Here is a 24,504-nt window from a genome sequence, read left to right as displayed (position 1 = left end):
CCATCATCCATCTATCCATCCATCCACAAAACCAACTATCCATCTATCCATCCATCCATCATCCATCCATCCATCCATTCATCCATCCATCCATCAATACAACCAACCAACCACCCATCCATCCATCATCTATCCATCCATCCGTCTATCTATCTATCCATCTACCATCCATCCATCCATCCATCCATCCATCCATCCATCCAACCAACTATCCATCCATCCATTCATCCATCCATACAACCAACTATCCATCCATCCATCCATCCACAAAACCAACTATCCATCCATCCATCCATCCATCCATCCATCCATCATCCATCCATCCATCCATTATCCATACATCCAACTCTCCATCCATCATCCATCCATCCATACAACCAACTATCCATCCATCCATCCATCCATCCATCCATACAACCAACTATCCATCCATCCATTCATCCATCCATCCAACTCTCCATCCATCCATCCATCCATCCATCCACCATCCCATCTATCATCCATCCATACATCCATCCATCCATCATTCATCATACCATCTATCATCAATCCATACATCCACCCATCCATCCATCATCCCATCTATCATCCATCCATCTATCCATCATCCATCCAGTTTCCTCCCATCCATCCTCCAATCAATCATCCATCCATCCTCTCATCTATATCCATCCATCCATCCATCATCCATCCATCCATCCTCCCATCTATGTCCATCCATCCATCCATTATCCATCCATCCATCCTCCCATCTATATCCATCCATCCATCCATTATCCATCCATCCATCCGTCATCCATCCATCCATCCTCCCATCTATGTCCATCCATCCATCCATCCATCCATCATCCATCCATCCATCCATTTATCCATCATCCATCCATTATCCTTCCATCCATCCTCCCATCATCATCCATCCATCCTCTCATCTATGTCCATCCATCCATCCATCCATCCATCCATCATCCTTCCATCCATCCATCCATCCATCCTCCCATCTATGTCCATCCATCCATCCATCCATCCATCCCTTATCTATCCATCCATCCATCCATTATCCTTTCATCCATCCTCCCATCCATCAACCATCCATTATCCTTCCATCCATTCTCCCATCCATTATCCATCCATTCATCCATCCTCCCATCTATGTCCATCCACCCATCCATCCATCCATCTATCCATCCATCATCCTTCCATCCATCCATCATCCATCCATCCATCCATCATCCCATCTATCATCCATCCATCCATCATCCATCCATTATCCTTCATTCATTCTCCCATCCATCATGCATCTATTCATCCATCCTCCCATCTATGTCCATCCATCCATCCATCCATCATCCTTCCATCCATCCATCATCCATCCATCCATCCATCCATCATCCCATCTATCATCCATCCATACATCCATCCATCATCCATCATCCCATCTATCATCCATCCATACATCCACCCATCCATCCTTCATCCCATCTATCATCCATCCATCCATCCATCATCCTTCCATCCATCCATTATCCATCCATCCATCCATCCACCATCCATCAATCCATCCATCCTCCCATCTATGTCCATCCATCCATCCATCCCTCATCCATCCATTCATCCATCCATCATCCATCCATTATCCTTCCATCCATTCTCCAAACCATCATCCATCCATCCATCCTCCCATCTGTCCATCCATCCATCCATCCATCATCCTTCCATCCATCCATCCATCCATCCATCATCCCATCTATCATCCATCCATCCATCCATCCATCCTCCCATCTATGTCCATCCATCCATCCATCCATCCATCCATCATCCTTCCATCCATCCATCATCCATCATCCATCCATCCATCCATCCATCCATCATCCCATCTATCATCCATCCATACATCCACCCATCCATCCATCATCCCATCTATCATCCATCCATCCATCCATCAATCATCCATCCATTATCCTTCCATCCATCCTCCCATCCATCATCCATCCATCCATCCTCTCATCTATGTCCATCCATCCATCCATCCATCCATCATCCTTCCATCCATCCATTATCCATCATCCATCCATCCATCATCCATCCATCCATCCATCCTCCCATCTATGTCGATCCATCCATCCATCCATCCATCCATCCCTCATCCATCCATCCATCCATCCATTCATCATCCATCCATTATCCTTCCATCCATCCTCCCATCCATCATCTATTCATCCATCCATCCTCCCATCTATGTCCATCCATCCATCCATCCATCCATCCATTATCCATCCATCCATTATGCATCCATCCATCCATCCATCCATTCATCCATCCATTTTCTTAACTGCTTAAGCTTGTTACATACTCCACAAGAAGCAAGAACTGAGTTCTTGTTCTTGAGGATGCAAGAACAAGAAAAAACGTCCTGTTCGTCAGGTCCATACATCCTCCATGAGAAGCAGGTCTGCAGTGGGGAGGGATCACTGCAGGGGAGCGATGTCTGCTTTTATGTGCAATGAACCTGGTTTTTACCTCCGCCGAGGATGTTATGTTTTTCCCGGCGTCTTTTTGCTCAAGATAACTCAAAAGGTTACGGACGGATTTTTATAAATAATTCTAGACTTGTTGCAAATGTAAAAATGAAAAACTAATTAAATTTTGGTGGTGATCCGTATCACCATTTGGATCCAGGAGCTTTTTTTTAAAAAGGATTCTTTAACATTGTGCTTGGCGGAGGTTTCCGCTCTCTGCGTGCTTTTCTAGTTTTATATTTAACAAGCAACTTCGTCCGTGGCAGGGCAGGTCGTGCACGCGGCAGGGTCCGAGTGTTTTAATGCTACATGTAAAAATGTTCGTACTTTCTCACCACCTTGATCAGCTGTTTTATCAAAACAATCCGTTTTACCTGCAACAGCAAACACACGGAAGCAGCAACTCCGCTTCATGCTTTCTCCGTGTTAACCACTCCCACCTCAAATGTCCGACCAATCACACGATACTTCTCGCAGCCCCGCAAGAAAAAAGTTCTGCAAGCCCGACGTGTGTCAAGAACTGTCCTCAAACACGTCCGCGAGAACAAAATGACGTCATTTTCTTCTCGGAGCCTCGAGAACAAGAAAAAAGTTCTCGCTTCTCGTGGAGTGTGTAACAGGCTTTAGTCTGATTCAGGGTTGTGGGAAACTGGAATCTGGAATCATTGGGTGAGACTGAGATGGGTACACCTGAACAGATCGCCAGTCCATCACAGGTGCAACTGGAACAACTTGTTTTCTAAATGTGGGGAAAAATACTTTTTTGTGTTTCATTTGTGACTCTGTGCATCATAGTTTCCACTACATCTTTAACATAATGTCTGAAGGACAATAAAAACGTATCTATGAAGTGATGACATCATGAAAGAGCTTCTGTGTGATTGGCTTGGTTGAGCTGTCATGTGTCTCTTCTTACTCCAAGCAGTCATGTAACAGCTCTCTCAGTTCTGTTGTGTCATGGCTCCTGGTCTTCTGATGCTGCAGCAAACACACCTGGGTGCATTGTTGCAAAGTTTAACCACCCGCTGGAGGTTGGGCCGTGCATCGTTTTCCTTGCTCACACTTCAGTGCTGCTTAGATGTAGTTTTCAGATGTGCAAATGAAAAGATTTGTTTAGGTTGAAAATGTTGTGGTGTAAACGGGGCCTTAGATAAAGACTTTTGATACTCCATCCTCAAATTGCATCTATTTTTAATGGCTTTACAATTTTAGAACATGTTCAGTCATGTAAAATCTGTGAAAGGTAGAAACACTATAAGTTACAGCATGTACCTCCTCTATGATGTAAATGTTGTGATGTGTTTTGGATGCTTTTAAATGGTTTTTTATTGGTTCAAAGTAAGAACATATGATGTACAAAGGGTGAATCTACATCATGTCCAGGAGCAGTTTTAGAGCTGAAAAAAAAATTGGAAACTGATGTGGACATTTATAAAAAGATTTGGCCCCAACCCACAAACTCAGCTCTGCTGCTCATCCTACAGATGCATTTTCAGTTCTATTAAAAAGCAAAATAAAACGCTTTCCAGCCCTAAGATTTGTTGCCAAGAAGTGTTGAAACAACATTAAAATAATCCAAAGATGAATCTCTTTTGTGTGGAGATAAATTCCACATAGTTTGGCTTCAGTATTATGAAATACATAGTTACAGGTTGGCATCTTTGTTGTGACACTGGGTTGATGTAAATGTATCCAGTAGAGACATCTGATACTATTATTGGCTTATTGATATTATCAACTTTATTTCTATAGTGCTACTTCACAGCAATGTTGTCACAGGGCACTTTACATACACAAATCAACATACACATCATTTCAAGCCAATTCATACATATCCTATAATAGAAACCAACTGATTGCATCGAGTCATGACTTCAATCCAATCCCCCATCCTGAGCTGCACAAGGCGACAGTGGGAAGGAAAAAACTCCCCTTTAACAGGAAGAAAACCTCCGACAGAACCCGGCTCAGGGAGGGCAGCCATCTGCCTTAAATGGTTGGGATGGAGTGGACAGGAAAGACATTAGCAGCCGTAGCGGTATAAAAATGCAACATTGGAAATGAATGGGATTGGTTTCAATGTTTTTAATGACACAACATGCACATAATATCTATCAAACTCTTCAGCTTTGTCTCCTCTAACTCAAAATGACAAAATATAAGGGTCAGACTGAGCTTGGAGATGGTGGACACAAGTATTACACAGGATTAACGTATTTAAGAAGTTCAGTAGGAAAGCGAGGAACACCAGATTAAGACATTCAGAGTGTAAGTCTGGTAAAGGAAAGACAAGACCACACAGGGAAGCTGACCAAACACAGTGGTAAAAACAGGGAAAGACAAGTGCAACACAAGAGGATAACAAGGGGAACACAGGTGATCTGCATACTGGAAGGAGCTGGAGAATCCTGGGTAATGTACCGGCAGACATGACAATAAGACATGTCATGTATGGTTTTCCAGATACTTTTGTTTGTTTGACAACTTGTTCCATAAATATCAGCATCAGTTTGATGTCAGAATGAAGACTTGGACAAAACCAGTACATCGGATATCGGTGAAGAAAATGCTGATATCGAACATCGATAGTATTCAGTGTTTCTCTCTGCATCTGTTCATGAAAAAGGCTAACACACAGCTTTGCTTCGTATTTACAGGGTAAGCCATACTACTTTGACCGTGTCTTCCAGTCCAACACAACACAGGTTCAGTTCTACAACGCTGTGGCTCAGAAGATCGTAAAAGGTAAGTTCTGCAGCGCAACACTGATGTCGTCTCAATGGCTGCCTCACAAATACCCTGCAGATTCGAGGCAAACAGAGCCAACAGTAAATGTTTCTCATGATGAAACAGATGTTCTGGAGGGATACAACGGGACAATCTTTGCTTATGGGCAGACATCTTCTGGAAAAACACACACAATGGAGGTGACATAAAACATTGGCTGTTTCCACTGGAGAAAATGCTGAAAATAAGAGACTAACAGCCAGAGCTCATACTTTTTTCTTATTATTGCCTTCCTAAGGGGAAACTTCATGACCCAGATATGATGGGAATCATTCCTAGAATTGTGCAAGACATCTTCAACTACATTTATTCCATGGATGAAAACCTGGAGTTTCACATCAAAGTATGTTTATGCCACTTCCTCGCTGTTTGGTGTGCAGATTCCCACGCTAGACACAATCTCACTGAGCTTTCCCTTTGCAGGTTTCATACTTTGAAATCTATTTGGACAAAATTAAGGACTTGCTGGATGGTATGTATTGTTTTCTGTTATTTTTGGACCTTTATACAACAACAAAATGATGAAATGATGTCTGAGTTTACTTTCCTGTTACCTTCAGTATCAAAGGTCAACCTTTCTGTACACGAGGATAAGAACAGGGTGCCTTATGTCAAGGTGAGACAGGATTTAATAAGATTATCTCAGCTGTTTTGCATGCATGAATGACTGACACAATGGAGACAGGAACACTACATGTACAGTCCAGCACTATTTCTGGCTTAGCATTTACATGATCAGCTGATGAAGTAGGAACGGATCTTACAGTAACTTTCTCTTCATGCGTCTCCCTTAAGAGCATTATTCTGCAGGAATAAGAAACCGTCTCCTCTGTTCATAAGTGTCTCTCTGTGAAGCCACCCTGCCGCAGGGGAAATGAACACAACATTTCCTTGTAATGCACGTGTCCCCAGGGGTGTACTGAGCGTTTTGTGTGCAGTCCTGACGAGGTCATGGATGCCATAGATGAAGGAAAAAACAACCGACACGTGGCTGTCACAAGTGAGTTTGCACACTGAGCGCCTCTCATGGGTTCAACCTCACCGAGTCTTCTGACTGCCACCACACTCCCATCAGTCGAGACACAACCAAAATAAGATGACTTCAGTAGTTTTATTAAGCGACTATCGGCTGACATTGCTGCAAGCTTTGCTTCACAGTCTTATATTTAAAATTTCCTGATTGAAACCTTGACGTGGTCAAACATGTTCTGCAACAGATGAGCCAGCATTACTGTGTGTTGATGGGTTTTATGTACATGACAGACATGAACGAGCACAGCTCCAGAAGTCACAGCATCTTCCTCATCAACATCAAGCAGGAAAACACTCAGACTGAGCAGAAACTTACCGGGAAGCTCTACCTTGTGGATCTGGCCGGGAGTGAGAAAGTAGGACCCACCTCTACGTCTTCCTGTCCTCTGGAAGCCAGCTTCCTCATGAGAATCTGATGTTTCACAGGTGGGCAAAACTGGAGCAGAGGGCACGGTGCTGGATGAAGCTAAGATGATAAACAAGTCCTTGTCTTCGCTGGGAAATGTCATCTCGGCTCTGGCAGAGGGCTCGGTGAGACACCTCGGTCAAACGAGGGAAAGACTTTGGAGCCAGTTAAGAGATTTTCACATCAGGAGCCAATTTAATATGAAAAATATGATGTAAAAAGTTTATTAACAGTCCTGAAAACAGATAACGTTAAAACATAACTAAATTTAAGGATGGTGTGGTAACTAGAAAAAGCATCATGAGAAAATAAGTGATCAAGCAGTGATAGGTGAAGTGGTTATCTGCTCATCATAACATGTCCACATGTCCACACTCTAAAGCAGAATTTGTTCTTATGCTTAAATACAACCCTGTAGGGTCCCATTTCCACCAGCAATAAGACACAAATACAATTCCTATCAGTCTTTCTACACTGGTCCAAACTTTATTAGCAAATGTTACCTGTAACAAGCAACAAAGACGCCAAGATGAGGACGAAAGAAGATCAAACACACCGAATCATACAAAACTTCTAGACACGTTTATTTCCTGGAATGGATGATGGTGTTTATCAGTCAACCTCAACCTGAAGATTGTCCAGTCCTCTACCTGCGGCCTGTCCAATCCTCTACCTGCGGCCTGTCCAATCCTGTACCTCCAGCCTATCCAATCCTCTACCTGCGGCCTGTACCCACCTTTACCCACAGCCTATCCCTGTCTTTACCATCAGCCTCTCCAATCATCTACTTGCATCCTTTACCTGCAGCCTGTCACTGACTCTACTTGCAGCCTGTCCCTACCTCTCCCTTACAGCCTCTCCAGTCCTCAATTCTGTACCTGTAGCCTGTCCAATTCTCTACCTGCAGCATGTCCAATCCTCTATCTTAGTCCTGTCCAATTCTCTAACGGCAGCATGTCCAATCCTCTATCTTAGTCCTGTCCAATTCTCTAACGGCAGCATGTCCAATCCTCTATCTAAGTCCTGTCCAATCCTCTCTCTGAGTCCTGTCCAATCCTTTACCAGTAGCCTGTCCAATTATCTACCTGAAGACTTTCCAAACCTGTACCTCTAGCCTGTCACTGCCTCTACCTGCAGCCTGTCTTCGCCTCTACCTTCAGCCTGTTAAATTCTGTACCTGCAGCCTTTCCCCACCTGTACCTACAGCCCTGTTCCTTTCAATACCTGCAGTATGTCCAAAGCAGAGGTGTATAAAGTAGAAGTAAAAATAAAGTAGAAGTCCTGCCATGTTTTTGTATCTACTGATGCATTTAGAACAGGTGTTTTCATTAACAGGCTCGTCTACCTGCAGTGGAGCTGAGCTGATTAAATTCACCTGGTGACTGGTGGGAAAGATTGGTTGGACAGGATTTCTACTTTCTACTTCTACTTTATACAACTCTGTTCCAAACCTCTACCTGCAGCGTGTCCAAGCCTCTACTTGTAGCCTGTCCCCACTTTTATCCGCAGTCTGTCCAATCCTGTACATCCAGCCTGTAAAATCCTCTATCTGCAGCTATTCCAATCATCTATCTGCTGTTTGTACAATTCTCTACCTGCTGCCTCTCCCCGTTGCTACCTGCAGCCTTTCCAATCCTCCAATCCTTCCAATACCTGTATCCTGTCCCTGTCTCTACCTGTAGCCTGTGCAATACTGTATTTGCAGCCTGTCCTTGTCTCTACCTGCAGTATGTCCAATCCTTTACCTACAGCCTGTCACTATCTCTACTTGCAGCTTGTCCCTGCCTCTACCTTCAGCCTGTCCAATCCTCTACCTGTAGCCTGTCCAATCCTCTACCTGTAGCCTGTCCAATGCTCTACCTGTAGCCTGTCCAATGCTCTACCTGTAGCCTGTCCAATCCTCTACCTGTATCCTGTCCAATGCTCTACCTGTAGCCTGTCCAATCCTCTACCTGTAGCCTGTCCAATCCTCTACCTGTATCCTGTCCAATCCTCTACCTGTAGCCTGTCCAATCCTCTACCTGTAGCCTGTCCAATCCTCTACCTGTAGCCTGTCCAATCCTCTACCTGTAGCCTGTCCAATCCTCTACCTGTAGCCTGTCCAATCCTCTACCTGTAGCCTGTCCAATCCTCTACCTTCAGCCTGTCCAATCCTCTACCTGTAGCCTGTCCAATCCTCTACCTGTAGCCTGTCCAATCCTCTACCTTCAGCCTGTCCAATCCTCTACCTGTAGCCTGTCCAATCCTCTACCTGTAGCCTGTCCAATCTTCTACCTGTATCCTGTCCAATCCTCTACCTGCAGCTTTTCCAATCCTCTACCTGCAGCCTGTCTAATCCTCCAACTGTAGCCTGTCCCTGTCTCCATTTGTTGCTCACATAACAGATTAGAAACATGAAGATACTCACACAAGTAAGACACACTTCATACATTTTGTACAAAGAAAAGACATCAGCAACCTAGCTTAGCTTCCAGCTTTCTGCTGTAATCTTTATTTTAGCAGTTTATCATGCTGTTTTTGTTCAAATTCTGGATACCAGTGCTGGAGGGGCATGTTCATGGGTTACTGCCTGAGCAGACCTTTAAAAAAATTTAACCAATCAGATGACACGTCCTCCATAAACTTTTGTTTTTAAAGAGAGTATATTGCCAGACAGCTTTCTGTCTCGTGAAGTATGTACATCCTATTTGGAGTTATGATGTAATAGCTAATCTAGAAGTGCCAGGGTTAAGAAGGAAATGAGAGGAAATGATGCAGGCTCACCAGGATTGTAAATTGTGGTCGTTGTCCCCTGCCAGAGCTATGTACCATACAGAGACAGCAAGATGACCAGGATCCTGCAGGACTCCTTGGGAGGAAACTGTCGCACAACGATGGTCATCTGCTGCTCTCCTTCCTCTTTTAATGATGCAGAGACAAGGTCTACACTGCTGTTTGGACAGAGGTACGCAGGAGGTTCTCTCTTTTTTCAGTTCCTCTCAGTAGGACTTCTGCACCTGTTGACAGGTATTTTGTCCCACTGTTCAACAGAAAAGTCTCTAATTTGTCCAGGACACATTTGTTTGTTTGTTTTTTTTCTTTCCTAAACTCATTTAAATGAAAAAAATTCTATATTACTAAATTATATTTTTGCAAATTTTTAGTTATTGTTCCTTTTTTAAGTCTCCATTTATTTAAGTGACTGTTGTAAATTCAGCCTTTTCTATAATGAAAGGGGATGAAGACATATGAGCACAACTGTAGATCCCAGCAACATTGTGGATGCTACCATCCAGAACAGGAACAACATTTCATCACTACAAGAGAAAAAAAAACCCCTGCAACAAACACCACAATGTAGCAAAGACACTGTGGATTCATTACTGGTGAATCTAAGACTCTCATGGTGCATCCATATAAAATTAATGTAGGACTAGAACATCGCCTTTAAATCACCGTATGGATGGAAATGAGCTGTTTGGCTGCTTTCTGCTCTCTCAGTGCTTTTTTATTTTGCTACTAAAATGAGCTCCTGGCTAAGTTTTCTCTCCTCTGTGTCACCAGAGCAAAGACCATTAAAAACACAGTGAGTCTGAATGTGGAGCTGACTGCAGAGCAGTGGAAGAGCAAGTGGGAGAAAGAGAAGGAGAAAAACAAGACCCTGAAAAACACCGTCACCTGGCTGGAGAACGAGCTGAACCGCTGGCGGGGCGGTGAGGAGTGAAGACTTGTGATTTCCATCTGCTTCTTTGTGTTTCCCACAGCAGGGATGAGTCACCCCAGTCTGCCACTGTCCGCAGTCCTGCAGCTTTTAAATGTTTCCCTTCTCCAACACACCTCATTCAAGTCATTGGTCTCTCTCCTCAACAGCTTGTTGCAAAGCTTTACCCAATCATGTTGACCCATTAATCTGATCCAGGTGTGTCGCAGCAGGAAACATCCAAAACCTGCAGGACATCAGGCTTAATAAGCAGACTGGTGCAGAGCTTAACATCAAACACTGCAGTCAGATGTGTTGCAGCAGGGAAAGCCCTAACTCCCAGCCCTACCTTAAACCCATGACCCACTGCAGAATCCTCACCGGTTGATGTTGCTGCCCCCTGCAGGAGAGAGCGTGCCAGTGGAGGAGCAGTTTGACAAGGAAAAGGCCAAAGCGGAGGTGCAGGCTTTGGACAGCGCACTGAACAATGACAAGACGGCGCCCAAACCGGCTCTCAGCACCCTGCCCGGAGTCAAACTCACAGACGCAGAGAAGGAAAAGTGTGAGGCAGAGATGGCTAAACTCTACAAGCAGCTGGACGACAAGGTGATGACTGCGTGCTCGTCACGTAGCAAATCTGTCACATTTCTATTTATTTTGATCTCCATTAGCTGTTACAATACAGCTATTCTTCATGGAGTCAATACAACATTCCTCTCATAATTACACCAGTTTTCTATACAACCTTAACAGTGATAGCACAACCCTACCCACACACACATCCACACACACTCTGTGGTCACAGTCTGTTATTATGCCTGCAATAAAAGAGAGAAAACCTTCCTCATTGTGGTCTCTTCCAGTCGTAGTTTATCCAGTGATGAGAGAGGTTACTGAACAATGACTACTAAATGGTATTTACAAGAGCTGTGACGATGTGCTTTTGTCCCGATTCAATTCCGATTTTTTTTTTGTGCCGATTCGATTTAAATTATGATTCTCACAATTCTTTGATATTGCTGATTTTTGTAGATTAAAAAACAAAATAAATCAATAAAGTTTTTCATTTTTCTTTATTTCAATGAGGAAAAAACAACACAGTAACCAGACCATCATTCTGCTGCTATAACTCCTAAAAAGACGAGTAAAATGAACAATAAAAACAATAAAAATGACAAAAATTGTAATTGTATTGTGATTATTTTTGTTTATAACAGAAAATCAAATTTTAAATTGTGAAGCAAAAAAATCCTGATTTTCGATTTTTTGATTCGATTTTCCCACCCCTAGTATTTACCATCATCAAGACTATATTTAGGACACAGCCATTTAATGTGTGTGGAGATGCCTTTTTAAAAGAATTTTAAACCAATATTTACTGCTTGCTTTCATAATGTTACTTGGCAAAGTGTTCCAGTTGTACGTAGCTCTATAGATAACAGAATATTTCCCACAGTTTGTACTTTCGGTCGCCTGAATCTTCCATCCGTAGCATGTCTGGTTCCATAGTTGTGTTCCTCAAGACTAAAACAAAACTCTTGGAAGTTTAGTTGTAATAATATTTCTGGTTAAATTTAGCAACGAGGCTGTAAATCTCTCTTTTACACTTAACCAGGACAGCGTCAGAGCTGGGGTGATTTAACTGGATTAGGTTGATTATTGACTATTGGTTTAGGGGATGTTCATTCAGTCCTGCAGGTTTTAGATGTTTCCCCTGTTGAAACACACCTGATTCAAATGAAGTGGGTCCAGTAGACTATCAAGTTTCGCACAAAGACTCATTAATCTGAGTCAGGTGTGTTGGACCCCTGCAGGACTGTGACCCTCAGTGGACTGGAGTAGTCCTGGTTCACCGGCATGATGCTGACTCAGTGCCGTCCTTACACGCCGTACTTCTTTGGGGCAGCAGATGTCGCCGTGGGTTTGTCCGCTGGTGGAAACGAATGAGTGATTTTTACATTTCTCTCTGGCATCCTTTCTTTTCCCCAGGATGAAGAGATCAACCAACAATCCCAGCTGGTGGAGACACTGAAGCAGCAGATGCTGGACCAGGAGGAGGTGACAGGACTCCCCGTCTGCCCCTTGTTTCCCCCAGTCTTCCCTTCCCAAACATCTACAGCTCCACACAAATCCCATTTTTATTCCTCTTCCGCGAGGCCGGATTATCCAATGGGCATTAGGGGCCCACTTGGGGCCCATGTAGGCATTTTGGACATGAAACAAAATGTACATAAACGCCAAATAGTGACACCACAGTATTTAGTGTATTGCTATTGGTACCATTGGCTGAGAGATGTTAGAAATGTCGTTTCATAGTGAATCTTTCACACTTTTTACAATGTTGCGGTGGGGAAGGGGGCCCCTGGAACATTCTGGGCCCAGGAGTCTCTGCACTTTTAATCCGGCCCTGCTATTCCGTACGTCTTCTTGTTTCCTTCCAAACCTAACTACATAAGACTAAAGATCAGATTTTTTTAAATCTTCTTGCAGTTATTAAGCTCTTCTCGGCGCGACCATGACACCCTGCAGACCGAGCTGAACCGGCTGCTGGCCGAGAATGAAGCCTCCAAAGAGGAGGTGAAGGAGGTGCTGCAGGCGCTGGAGGAGCTGGCCGTTAACTACGACCAGAAGAGCCAGGAAGTTGAGGACAAAACGAAGGAGTTTGAGGCTCTGAGTGAGGAACTGAATCAGAAGTCTGTAAGCTGCAGAAAGCTTAGTTTGTTTCTGAGTCTGTTTGGGGAGATGACACTCGGAGTCCCTTTGTAACGACTTCTGTCCTCCACCACCAGAGCTCCCTGGCCTCCATCGACTCTGAGCTTCAGAAACTGAAGGAGATGACGAACCACCAGAAGAAGAGGGTCACTGAGATGATGTCGTCTTTACTTAAAGACCTGGTGGAGATCGGCATCGCTGTGGGAAGCAATGACATCAAGGTTTCTGGTTTTTTTTAGGGTTTTCATAACAGGATCAACTTCCTGTTCAACCCAAACTCAACACCTCATCAGAGTAGCTGAAACTTCTCCCTGTCGATCTGGTTATTTATAAAATACAGGAAGAAAGCTTCCAATTCAGCTTTTTGGTCCAGAAAAATACATAAAAGTAACAAGTTGAATCAAAGGAAGAAAAAAAAAGTGTCATGGCTGTAACCCAAAAAACTCCACAGGAGTCCGATTCACACTTTTATCTCCTAAAAACCAATAAAAAAAAACCTCTCATAAATCTGTCCCTAAACCCCGTCTCTGTAATCCTGATGAACAAATCATAATGAAAGCAGAAACAAAACTTTATTCATACAGCACTTTTCTAAACAATGTGGCAAAAGTGTTAAACAGCATCAAGAAAAACGCTGTAAAGAACTTCAGACAAGAACAATGTGAAGCAAAATGCAGTTCTAGTTTGGCAAATAAAGAAAATGAGACACTTAAAAAGATAAAAGGTGCATCACGGCAACCACAATGTCTATTAGGCTCTGTTGGCTCCAACAGTTAGAGCCATAGTAACGGGAGATTAGTAAACATATGTAAATATCAATACATGTTGCTGGTGAAAAATAAATACATTTTTAAAAAAATGTCAGGCTTGTCTTAAAAAAAAAAACCTCCTAGGATGGATTTGCATATCTCTCTAATGATGCAGCTGCAGCTCTGATGAAGTGAAGCAGAACAAAATGTTTTAGTCCTGAAGGTAAAGTCTCCAAAATAGAGATTCAGACACCAACTGGGGGACCTCAGGATCTGAAGGTGAACAGAAGGATGTAGAAATTGAAATGAAATCTAAGAGGAAGCAGGTAAAAGGACGCAAGATTATTCTTTTTTTCTTGCAGCGTTTTGAATTTATAAAAGTCAACCAAAAGAACCCTGACTGATACCTGAGTTCATTGAATTACTTTTATTAAACAACATTGTGGTAATTAATGTATTTTACCTGCTAATGAGACACTGTGTGCTTCATGCACACACCATCATCATGGAAAACACATGAAGAAATGTGTATGATGCAGCCTTCAAGTGTAAGGCAATCGATGTGGCTGCTGAAGGACATAAAGCCGCTGCACGCTCTGTAAAGGTGTGGATTACATTTAAATTATATTCAGCTGTTTTATACAGTCTGGAAATTATGGTGTAGCACACGGTGGTTACAGAGGCGGGTTAGGGTCGGAGGGCCTGGATTTAAATCCCCGTTGTGCCTCTGTTCGCCCCCTAGATTGCAGCAGTTCAGGTGACATTATGCAAAAGCGGAAAAGACTAGAAACAAAAGAGAATCTGGGGAGACCAAACATGTGGTCTCTGACTTTTTGTCACCATTCAGGAGATGAAAACAAGCTGTGAGATTTGCAAGCATCTAGGATGTGTGGGATTTTCAGCGTATACAGCGGAGTATCGTCGGCGTAAAAGTTTGCAATAGCTTGTTGTTGAACGCGCACCAATCCAGCCTCTGTATCAAAACAAGGTTGTCGGACAGAAGTCGTCCACAAAACAAGAAAGGTTACATAAAACCTGCAAGTTGAGGCAGCAGAGACACTACATCAGTCAGAATAAGCCGCTTCTATGAGAAAACACTGACATAAGAAGCCTAAAACTAAAAACAAAAGCTTGGATATGAGCATTTACAAGCATAAACACCAACAGGGTTGAACTGACAAAGTCAGCTGTGTTGCAGTTCAGCTAGTTTAGATCGACGTCCAACTCCAAGAAAACCCAACAGAAAAATAATCAAATTCAAAGCAAACATTATCTGACACGTTGCTGCGAGATTAAACTAGTGTTTCCTGAAAATGCACGTACAGCAGGAGAGCAGCGGCCTGATTGATGAAGAGTTCACCGTGGCCCGACTCTACATCAGCAAGATGAAGTCGGAGGTGAAGAGCATGGTGAAGCGCAGCAAACAGCTGGAGAGCACGCAGGCCGAGAGCTCGCAGAAGCTGGACGAAACCGAGGGCGAGCTGACCGCCTGCCGGCTCCGCATCTCCCAGGTAACCCCGCTGAAGACAACCGCCTGCGCAGAGGCTGTTACCATAGCAACGTTGTCACGGTTCAGGAGTTTCTGCAGATCAATCAGGCTGTTGTGGAGTTTGCGTGTCTCATCTTTCCTGTTGGTGTCCAGCATGAAGCTAAAATCAAGTCGCTGACAGACTGCCTGCAGAACGTGGAGCAGAAGAAGCGGCAGCTGGAGGAAACTGTGGACTCTCTGAATGAGGAGATCGTCAGGATCAAGGCGCAAGGTGAGCATAACAACCGCCTGACGTGTGAAACAAACAACGTTTTCTTCATAAAACCTTGAATCTGAACACCTAGAAATGCAGGGTTTAACAAACCAAGCCGTCATCCTGTGGATGGGGTTCATCTGAGGTGGTGTTGCTTCGTTGGGTTTCATCATGGAGGACTGTAGGGTTCGAGTTCAGGCTCATTTAGCCTTCAGTAGTAATTAGGGCTGTGACGACATGCTTTTGTCCCGATTCGATTCCGATAGTTTTAGATTTGGTTTAAATTGCAATTCTTCGATATTGCTGAGTTTTGTTGAATAAAAACAACCCAAAAAAAATGGACAAAACTTCATTTGCTCATCATTGTTCTTAATTTCAATGAGGAAAAAACAACACAGTAGTCAGACCATCATTCTGCTGCTATAATACCCAAGAAGACAAGTAAAAAGATCAATAAAACCAATAAAACTGACAAAAAATTTATAGTGAATTCATTTTATTTAATTGGAAAAAAAAAAGATTTTTTTTAACAAATAAATCGATTTTAAAATTGTGAAATAACGATTTTTCACATTACGATTTTCGATTTTTCAATTTTTCGATCCGTTTTTCCCACCCCTAGTAGTGATGTACCCTCCGAATGGTCTGCTGTATGGAGAGCGATGATACTTCTAGATCTAAAAGCATTAGATCGCCACTAAATTCATCTCTTAATTTATATAAGAGATGAGTTTAGTGGTGTTTAGTCTACATGTCACCGACCACTAAAACCTGTTTAGTTACTTGTTAACGCAAATATCTAATCGGCCAATTAAATGGCAGCAACGCCATACTTATAAAGTCCATTTATGCCCTATGAAGGGACGATGTGGAACATCTCATCCGTCTTCTGCGTCATTTACTTGCACAATTTTGTTTGGTTTTGGAGCCCTTACAGATATGTTCTCTGACAGAACAAATGAAGTAATACCGCTGTAGGGCAGTGCTGAGTGGTATACCTGACATGCAACACACATGTTCTACATAAACATGATCTCCTCCATCGTCAGGTTCAAACTGAACATCAGAATGAGGATTTAAACTGCTGAGCTATTGGGGTTTTCACACACAACCATCTCTAGTGTTTCCAGAGAAGGTCTGAAGAAGAGAAAATATCCAGTTGTTGTCAGAGGAGAATGGACAGACTGGTTGGAGATGATGGAAAGACAACAGGAAATCCAGTAAGCGCTGGTTCCAGCTAAGATATTCAGACCATCATCTCTGAACACACAACACGTCCAGCCTGGAAGCAGATGGTCTCCAGCAGCAGAAGACCACAGCGGGTTCCCTCCTGAGGCTACAATTCACACAGACTCACCAGAACTGGACAATAGAAGATGGAGAAACGTTGCTGGTCTGATGAGTCTCCAGTTCAGCTCCACATTCATATAAAAGGGTCCGAATCTGCTGGAAACATCATGACAACATGGATCCATCCTGCCGTCAGGATCAATGCTTCAGGCTGCTGCTGGTGGAACGGTGGGGGGAGGTTTTCTTGTCCCACTTTGGTCCCCTTAGTACCAACATGACATGGTTTAACCAGCACAGCCTACCTGAGTCCTGCTGCTGACCATGTCCATCCCTTTCTGAGCACAGTGTAGCATCTTCTGATGGAAACTTCCAGCAGGATGATGCACCATGTCACAAAGCTCACATCATCTCCACCATGACGATGACTTCACTGTCCTCCAACGGCCTCCACAGTCACCAGATCTACATCCAGCAGAGCAGCTTTGGGAGATTCTCATCATGATGTGCAGCAACTGTGTGATGCTTCATGTCAAGATGGAGACAAATCTCTGAGGAATGTTTCCACCTTGTTGGATCTATGACACCAGGAATGAAGGCAGGTCTGAACCAGATCTTTGCTGATTATTCTGGAGGATCATGTGATTAAAACACTAATATCCATCCTGGCTCTGGCAGGGTGGTCCTGATATAGTTAATATTCTCTTATAGAGCAAAAAGACCTTAGAAATACTCATCCTGCTGACCTGTGTGTTGGGAGATCTCCATTTGAAGAGGGCAACAACACACACTTACTCTGTTGCTGTGTTTATGCTGTGTCCTCAGTGTGTGTGATATCACTGCCCCCTTGTGGACATTATAGGTAGTGTCACTTTTCCTTCAACATCTTTGAGTTTCTGTTTAACACCTTCATTCATTCTGACCTTGACTGCACGGTAATCAGTTCTCCACAGACTAATTTGCTGATATGTTTCTGTTATTTCTGTCAGGTTTTATTTCTCTTTTAGTCACTGAGTCCGACACAAAGTCTTCCATGTCAATGACGTTCTGTAATTATTTGCAGTGTGAGCTTGCAGTTGTGTTTAATCTTTGTGCATTCTTGCTACAAAAGGGAAAGCAAAGTGTTTCATTTATTGTTTTTAGCTTTAATGATTAAATATTTTTTATTATTAACAGGTATTATATATGTGTACATAATGCAGATACATGTTTGAGTTTTGTACTTTTAAAAAAGTTTTACAGTGAAAACCTTCAGTGATGCCAGATCTTTTTTTAAAAACTTTATGAATATTTTGTCTTGATTTGCTCAGACAAACACTTGTTAGGACAGAATATCGTGCAAAAGGTTCAGAAATACGTTTAAGACGAGTCATCTTGGACATCATCTCAGTTCTTTTCACTTGAACTGTGATGAAGACAGATGAAGGTTCAAACATCCGGACACTAACATCTGCTAATACTTACCTCCACCAAGGAGGTTATGTTTTCGCCGGCGTTTATCTGTTTCTTTATCGATTTGTTTGTTTATTTGTTTCTTTATCTGTTTGTTTCTTTGTCTGTTTGTGTTCAAGATAAATCAAAAAGTTAGGGATGGAATTTCATTAAATTTTTTCAGGAGTTGTTGGAAATGTGAGAAGGATGAACTGACTTACTTTCAGTGGTGATCCGGATCATCGTTTAGATCCAGGAATCTTTTAGAACTGTGGTGGAGGTTTGCGCTTTCCCAGTTAGAGTTTTTATTGAACGTATAGATGTTTGTATTTGATTGGTTTATACACGGTTGGAAAGGCGGAGTAGTCTCTTTACAACAAGTTCTAGCTTGTGAGGATCATGCTTCTGTGGAATGAACACAGCTAAATGGAGGAAGTGTCCTCACAAGACGTGCAAATCTCCCGTTGAAGGTCGACCAGTGTGGCTGAACTTTACCAGCTCCTGGTGGTGGAATGGGATGCATTCCCAGTGCAACCAGACTGGTGACCAGCATGAGGAGGAGGAGCCAAGCTTCTGTGGGTTTCCTTCGATCTGTGGGATCTACAGGGAGCTTGGAGACCCAGCTGTGTTGCTGATTCCACAGAAGCATGATCTTCTCATGTTTACCTCATGGTGAAGGTGACCAATCAGGCTGTCCAGTGATGTCATACAACACCATGGACTCATTCAGGAAGAGAAACAATCAACTTAAACACAAATTTCTTTCCTTTTTGTCCAAGATTGATGTAGATAAAGTTTATTTTTTTATTTCTACAGCAAATAAAAATGAGATTTTTGTCACATCTGGTTCAGAATGGAGTTTATTTTCTTTGTTTCTGAATATTTTATTCAACATGAGTCCTTTTTGTGTCCCTGCAGAGAAAGTGAACACCATGGAAAAGGAGAACGAGATCCAGTCTGCCAACGAAGTGAAGGTACCGCGGTACGCAGCAGGCGGTAAGGAAGTCTGCTTTCAGGATTCTGGCTGACAACACGTCGCTGTGTGTTGTCTGCATTCAGGAAGCTGTGGAGAAGCAGATCCAGTCTCACAGAGAAGCCCACCAGAAGCAGATCAGCAACCTGAGAGATGAGCTGGACAGCAAGGAGAAGCTCATCACGGAGCTGCAGGAGTAAGACGACAAAACCTCCGTGTTTCTGTCAGGATGCGCGGCCGTATTGTGATTCTGTCTGTGGCGTGTTTGTAGCCTGAACCAGGAGATCATGCTGGAGCAGGAGAGGCTGAGAGTGGAGCACGAGAAGCTCAAGGCTGCCGACCAGGATAAGAGCCGCCAGCTGCACGAGCTCACGTAAACACCTCACGTTTAGGAGAAATTCTTGTCACGACTGCATGTATGTGCTCATCATAACGAGTGTTTGGCGTGCCGCAGGGTCCTGCAGGACAGACGGGAGCAGGCCAGGCAGGACCTGAAAGGACTGGAGGAGACTGTGGTCAGTTGTGTGCATAAAGTCGACCTTACTGAAGAGAAAAAGAAAAAAAAAAAACATTTCTTCTTGTATCTTTAAGTAGTAATAGCAAGGTTTGGCCTTGGACGTGTTTGGTCTGGTCTAGAGAGGCGATAAAACATCTTCATCTTATATCCAGCTTTAAATGCAGCTTTTATTGGGTGGAAAGTCCAGTGAGTCGCACAGAAAATGAGTCTTTGTCTGAGATGTTCTTATAGAAAAGGAGATGTGGATGATGTTTGCACAGAGCTTCCAAATCCTCCAGATGTTGCAGCATTGTTAGGCAAGATGCTGGACCAGCTGTTGCTCCCAGTGTCCTCAGACTGGCCTCTCAAACGGCTTTTCTTGTTTTGTCCTGTAGGCTCGGGAGCTGCAGACCCTTCACAACCTGCGGAGGCTGTTTGTCCAGGATTTAGCCACAAGAGTCAAAAAGGTAAACGTCTTCTTACGCTGTAAAAAACCCAGTGTAGCATCAGTTTGATCCTGTTATTTGACTGTTTTTTCACCTTCGTTTTTAAAATACAGTGAAATATTGATAAGAAAACATAAACAGACTAAATTTACACGTCTAACGTAAGGTGACGCGTCAATTATAAATGTTTAACAGGAAAAACTTCATTTGCAGAAAACGTTTTCAAATTTATTTGAATATTAATAAAATCCATCCATTTTCTGCCACTTATCCGGGGTCGGGTCGCGGGGGCAGCAGCCTAAGCAGGGAAGCCCAGACTTCCCTCTCCCCAGCCACATTTGCCAACTCTGCGGGGGGGATCCTGAGGCGTTCCCAGGCCAGCTGAGAGATATAATCCCTCCAGCGTGTCCTGGGTCTTCCCCGGGGTCTCCTCCCAGAGGGACGTGCCTGGAACACCTCACCAGGGAGGTCCAGGAGGCATCCCGACCAGATGCCCGAGCCACCTCAACTGGTTCCTCTCGATGCGGAGGGCATCAATAATATGTAATTTTAAAAGAAAATGCTTTAACAACTAAATAAGTTTAGATAACAACTAGATAAGATAAGATAAGATAAGATAAGATAAGATAAGATCAAATCTCAGTCATATCAAACAGAAACAAAGAGTTTATAAATATTCCTTATATTATTTGACTGTCAATTTATTAACAATATTAATCGATGTAGATAAAGGACACATTCACATCAGTCTTTTTGATCCGAATCCGAGTCTGTTTACTCAGAAAGTCGCTTCATTTGGAGAAATGTGAACACGCCAAACAAATTCTGATTCGGACCAAAGAAGCGACTCGGTCCGCCTACAAACGCAGGTCTCGGCCCGTTTCAAACGACCCAAATACAGAAAGCGGACTGTAAAAACGTCACTTCCTGCATGTGGCGTAGCATTGCATTGTGGGTAAATCCATAGCGATGGCATTAAGGGTCCTCTGTCTCGTCTGGTGTCCATACTGCGTCCATTGTTGCAGTGTATTTCTGCAGTATACTTGTATGAGACACGATAAAAACCCAAAGCAGCCATAGATTTCTTCTTCACGCCGGTCTTGTCCTCTTTTGTTAAATATTAGTGCAACACCTCCTTTGGTGGGAATGGGGATATATTATTCTAATGGTTTGGCTGGTTTGATCAAAGTGCAGCGTGAACACGATCTCGGTCTGCATGGATGCACCCCGAGCTACAGCTGAGCCGAGTCCCCAATCAGACTGAGTCTAGACGACTATCCTGATGTGAATGCACCCAAAGTGTACATAAAGCATCAACCTCGAGGTGTAAGAGGTGGACTTGGAGCTGTTCAAGTCCCTGGAGTGGCGATAGAGGTCACTGTGGGCCCTTGAGCAAGGCGCTTCACCCCCAACTGCTCCTGGGTGCCAGCATATCAGGCATCCCACTGGTCCAAGGGAAAACTAAGGATGGTTCAGAGGACGAGCTTCCCAGCTGGGATTAATGAAGTTTATTTTTAATAAAATGTTTTATTACAGAACATACTGACTAAATACAAGATTCCTTCATAGAAATAGATAATAAATCCAATTAATAATAGTTCAATTTGGACTTTTTCTGTATTTTATTAGTTTTTATCTTAATTATAGGTAATTTAATTGTTATTTTACATGTTAAAATCTTTCATTCGACATTAAAAAGTAAAAACAAAACATTTAAAGCCAGGTATAAACTTTATTTTCATCACATAATTTAATTCTAATTGTAAATCAGTGTACGGTGACTTTTTTTTTTTTTTTTTTCCCCTTTTTTACTGTATTTTTTATGCTCAAGCTGCTGGAATACATCTTTTTTTTTTTTTTATTTCAATTAGTAATGTGGTTGTTACCAACCTAACATGCCAAAAAACAAGGTGAACCAAGTCAGAAACTCCTTCCAGGTTGATAACAAAAGCTGGATTGATTGGTCTGCCATGAACTCCTCCATCACCTCCTCAAACAGCAGATCCAGTTGATCTGCTCCTGTTCTCTGGAGGTCTGGAGGTGTATGATGAGTGTGATTAGCATCATTCAGTCTGTGTTGTGCCGGCTTTCGTCAGCTGTCTGCTTTCTCATCACACGCGCTCCGAGCCACAGAAAGTACCTGGAAAGAGACAAACATCTCCAGATTTTTACGCTCCATTTAATTTGCACCGAGGTTAAATTTGAATGAATCCAGGAAATGTCTGTGATGAGTAGGGATTCTTCAAAGGCAGCAGCTGTAAGGACCCGAGGCTCCTGGCGTGGCGTTGGTCTCCAGCCCTCAGCCTGGGGACAGATGAGACAAACAGAGGCAGACTGGGCTTTTCCTGAAAGACAGAAAATCTGACCTGCTTTTACTCATCCTTTCTGCTGCTACTTAGCTCATCCAGACACATACAGGCTTCTGGTCATCTTCCACACCAAGCAGCATGAAAAGACATGTATATTAACTTCAGCTCTTTGCTTTGCACGGACAGAATGCTCAAGACTCAGATGACAGCGAGGTCAGCGCCGCCCAGAAGCAGAAAATCTTCTTCCTGGAGAGCAATCTGGAGCAGCTCACCAAAGTTCACAAGCAGGTAGAGTTGAACGTAAACACGCCAGCATCTCTCAGCATGTGATGAGCAACAGAGATCCATGTTTTCTGCCTCTGTCTGAAGCTGGTGCGAGACAACGCCGACCTCCGCTGCGAGATCCCAAAAATAGAGAAACGCCTGCGTGCCACGGTCGAGCGGGTCAAAGCCCTGGAGGCCGCCCTCAAGGAGGCCAAAGAAAATGCAGCTCGCGACCGGAAGCGCTACCAGGAAGAGATGGAGCGCATTAAGGATGCCGCGAAGCCCAAAAACATGGGCAGGAGACCCTCTGCGGTCATAGGTAGGTGAAAGCAGCTCCAGGTGAGCTGGCTGAAGAGGGAAGTAAAGGAAAAGACAGCCAACACAAAACCGCAGAGAGACAGTCAGAAATATCAGAAAAGCAAAATGAACCCAACACAACAGACTGACCAGGAAAAAAAAAATCCCTCAGGATCAGTGGTGTAGTCCAGGGTATACATCCCTGGAAATACTTATCCCTGCTCAGTTTGACCGGAAAGGGACAAAAAGGAGAGACCATGTTCAAGCGGCTCTTCTGGAACAGTTTCTGATCATCTCAGCATTCTGGTTGACTGTCTCTGATGGGTAAAGCAGAACTCAGACTGAGCTGCAGGCACCTTACGCATGTTGTTAGAGAAGTCTTTGTAAAGACAAACTGGGCCCAGTCCTCTGACCCAGTGTCCAGCATCCCTAGTTAAAACATTCACACTGATGATGACGTTGCAGAAACAAACCATGATTAGACGTTTACTAATACACTGAAACATTTTAGAGTGTTTGTTGAGGAGTGACCCAGTTTGTCCCTCTGTCTGACCCAGCCAAGCCCATCAGACCAGGCCAGCTGCCGGGAGCCTCCCCACTGATCGGCCTGAACAGGGCCAACCTCCTCCAGTCTGGCCTTAGAGGAGGAGGGGATGAAAGGTAAGACAACAATTCAGTTGGTTTTGTTCCAGGTGACAGAAAGACTTTCATTTATTCTGTTTTCAACAATTTACAGCTGTAAATATGTTCTTCTTCTGTTTTTACACCAACAGCAGTTAAAGATGCAGACGGACATCCAGACATGAAGCTAAGGTCCCAGATCAGCACCTGGAAACCCTGGACTAGTCTTGTAACGGCCAAATCGCTGTAGATTTTGTACATAAATTGCACGTAAAGCTGTGCATGTCCCCTTCAGGCTCTTTAAGATAACAAAACAACTTGCTGTGTTTTCTTTTGCTGCCTTAGAAAGATGTTTTTTTGTTTGTTTTTTTTATCAGACCTTGATGGAACAAAGCTGAAAAGAAAGCTGAACTGTGGCCTTGATGCTCTAATCTTCGATCCTCTGGTTGACCGACCAAAATACAAACCCAATTACAACAAGCGGTTGGGACAGAAAAATAAGACGATAAACAACGTATCAGGCGAAGAAACTGAGACATTTTATCATTTGATGGAAAATATGAGCTGATTGTGAATCTGGTGCAGCAACACGTCTGTAAAACGTTGGAACAGGAGCAACAAAAGGCTGGAAAAGTAAATCACAGTCAACTGGAGGAGCATCTGATCACTAATCAGGTTAATTGGGAACAGATTGGTGACATGACTGGCTATAAAAGGAGCATTTCAGAGAGGCAGAGTCTCTCAGATGGAAAGATGG

The 24,504-nt window shown here is 43.3% G+C and overlaps 1 protein-coding gene across 1 annotated transcript in view; it reads left to right on the top strand.

Moving 5' to 3' along the window:
* Positions 1–23,906, top strand: part of LOC306770984 (kinesin-1 heavy chain-like) — a gene marked incomplete at both ends in the record, with an annotated part of 29,535 nt that extends 5,629 nt beyond the window's left edge. The window contains 25 exons of the mRNA XM_079260004.1: positions 5,174–5,261; positions 5,370–5,443; positions 5,542–5,646; positions 5,727–5,775; positions 5,864–5,919; positions 6,216–6,303; positions 6,567–6,691; positions 6,762–6,866; positions 9,540–9,685; positions 10,285–10,433; positions 10,827–11,026; positions 12,410–12,478; positions 12,911–13,117; positions 13,210–13,353; positions 15,207–15,392; positions 15,524–15,641; positions 19,260–19,315; positions 19,401–19,510; positions 19,586–19,687; positions 19,769–19,829; positions 20,206–20,277; positions 22,752–22,853; positions 22,935–23,148; positions 23,684–23,786; positions 23,900–23,906. Coding sequence (XP_079116130.1) covers positions 5,174–5,261; positions 5,370–5,443; positions 5,542–5,646; positions 5,727–5,775; positions 5,864–5,919; positions 6,216–6,303; positions 6,567–6,691; positions 6,762–6,866; positions 9,540–9,685; positions 10,285–10,433; positions 10,827–11,026; positions 12,410–12,478; positions 12,911–13,117; positions 13,210–13,353; positions 15,207–15,392; positions 15,524–15,641; positions 19,260–19,315; positions 19,401–19,510; positions 19,586–19,687; positions 19,769–19,829; positions 20,206–20,277; positions 22,752–22,853; positions 22,935–23,148; positions 23,684–23,786; positions 23,900–23,906 — 2,736 coding nt within the window. The remainder of the gene's footprint in view (positions 1–5,173; positions 5,262–5,369; positions 5,444–5,541; positions 5,647–5,726; positions 5,776–5,863; positions 5,920–6,215; positions 6,304–6,566; positions 6,692–6,761; positions 6,867–9,539; positions 9,686–10,284; positions 10,434–10,826; positions 11,027–12,409; positions 12,479–12,910; positions 13,118–13,209; positions 13,354–15,206; positions 15,393–15,523; positions 15,642–19,259; positions 19,316–19,400; positions 19,511–19,585; positions 19,688–19,768; positions 19,830–20,205; positions 20,278–22,751; positions 22,854–22,934; positions 23,149–23,683; positions 23,787–23,899) is intronic.
* Between the last annotated feature and the right edge of the window lie 598 nt (positions 23,907–24,504).

The sequence above is a fragment of the Telmatherina bonti genome, assembly GCF_933228915.1.
Source record: "Telmatherina bonti genome assembly, chromosome: 20".
In the NCBI taxonomy this organism is placed as follows: Eukaryota; Metazoa; Chordata; class Actinopteri; order Atheriniformes; family Telmatherinidae; genus Telmatherina; species Telmatherina bonti.
Note: the sequence above shows the minus strand (reverse complement) of the source record. Positions and strands in the feature narration are given on the sequence as shown.